This window comes from Arachis duranensis, chromosome 10 (assembly GCF_000817695.3).
Source record: "Arachis duranensis cultivar V14167 chromosome 10, aradu.V14167.gnm2.J7QH, whole genome shotgun sequence".
NCBI lineage: Eukaryota > Viridiplantae > Streptophyta > Magnoliopsida > Fabales > Fabaceae > Arachis > Arachis duranensis.
The window spans coordinates 11,566,027-11,567,232 of NC_029781.3; the positions used below are offsets into that span (position 1 = coordinate 11,566,027).

At 33.9% G+C, this 1,206-nt stretch overlaps 1 protein-coding gene across 1 annotated transcript in view; it reads left to right on the forward strand.

The window, feature by feature from the left end:
- The first annotated feature begins 447 nt into the window (after window positions 1-447).
- The window catches only part of LOC107469144 (lanC-like protein GCL1), a 9,468-nt gene continuing 8,709 nt past the window's right edge, over window positions 448-1,206 (forward strand). Inside the window, exons 1-2 of the mRNA XM_016088523.3 lie at window positions 448-697; window positions 932-1,107. Coding sequence (XP_015944009.2) covers window positions 554-697; window positions 932-1,107 — 320 coding nt within the window. The 5' untranslated portion in view covers window positions 448-553. The remainder of the gene's footprint in view (window positions 698-931; window positions 1,108-1,206) is intronic.

Below are 1,206 nucleotides of genomic sequence, written 5' to 3' on the forward strand. Positions count from 1 at the left end.
ATATTATGTGGCTGATTTTTTTTGTGTAGAAAAAATTTTAGTGTTTTTTTTAGAAATGGGATTATTTGATGTAATTATAGATGAGTGAATTTTGTAGAAGATAAATTAATACGTTGGAGGCATGTTGCAATACGGGAGGTGTGTTGGATACATGACAGCGTTCTAGCCAATACGTGGGGACGTGTTGGACACGTGACAACATATTGGTCACCACGTGAGGGACGTGTTGCATCACGTGAGAACGTGTTGAATAATTTTTACAATATTCTAATACACTTTAAATATCAATATTCAACCAAAACATCATTTCTTTTTTCATATTAAAAATAATTTCTGATATTATGTCAGGTTTTGTATTTGGGTCCTTGATAACTACCTATAGTTTTATTATTTATTTATTTGTTATTATATAAAGTTCGTGGTATTTCATATGTTCTCATGGTTGCAATTTTATTTTGAGTTGCCACGAACTACTACTACTTTACCCTCTTATATACACTCTGTCTCACTATTTTCACTCTTATTATTATTACTAGCTCCATTTGCAGAAGCAATGACATCTTGGGTGTTTGAGGAGAATGGACACGACGAGGGAAATCAACAACCCTCCGATTTTATCAACACGAATCTGACAGCCACAAATCTCTCACTTCCAACTGAAACCTTTCTCAGAGCCGCGGTTTCACTCAAGGACCAGGCATGTAATAATAATTTAATTATTTCTTAATTTTTAATTCATTTCTTGTTTTAGTAGTGTCTGGGAGTTCTTTTACAGATAGCATGGAGACGTAATTTTTTTCAATTTTTTGTTTAAAAAGAAAATTTAGATAAGTATTTTCTTTTTTTAACTAAATCTTCTTCTCGAGACCTTAATTATGAATTTGATAAAGTAATAAAAGAAAAATGATTGTTGTGGGTAAAATACATATAGGTGGTGGAGGAGACGTGGAAGCGGAGGGAAATGGTTGATCCAACGGTGTATAAGGGTTTGCTGGGCACAGCTTTCACTTGCTTGAGGTCGTACGAGGTCACCGGTAACCACACGGACTTGCAATTATGTGCAGAGATTGTCGACACGTGCGCCACCGTTGCACGTGACTCCCTCAGGTACCGTACAACCTTCTCGCTTTCATTAGATGTTACTTATATAAAATACAAATTAGAATATAAATATAAATTACAAATAAATTAAATCATATATATTTA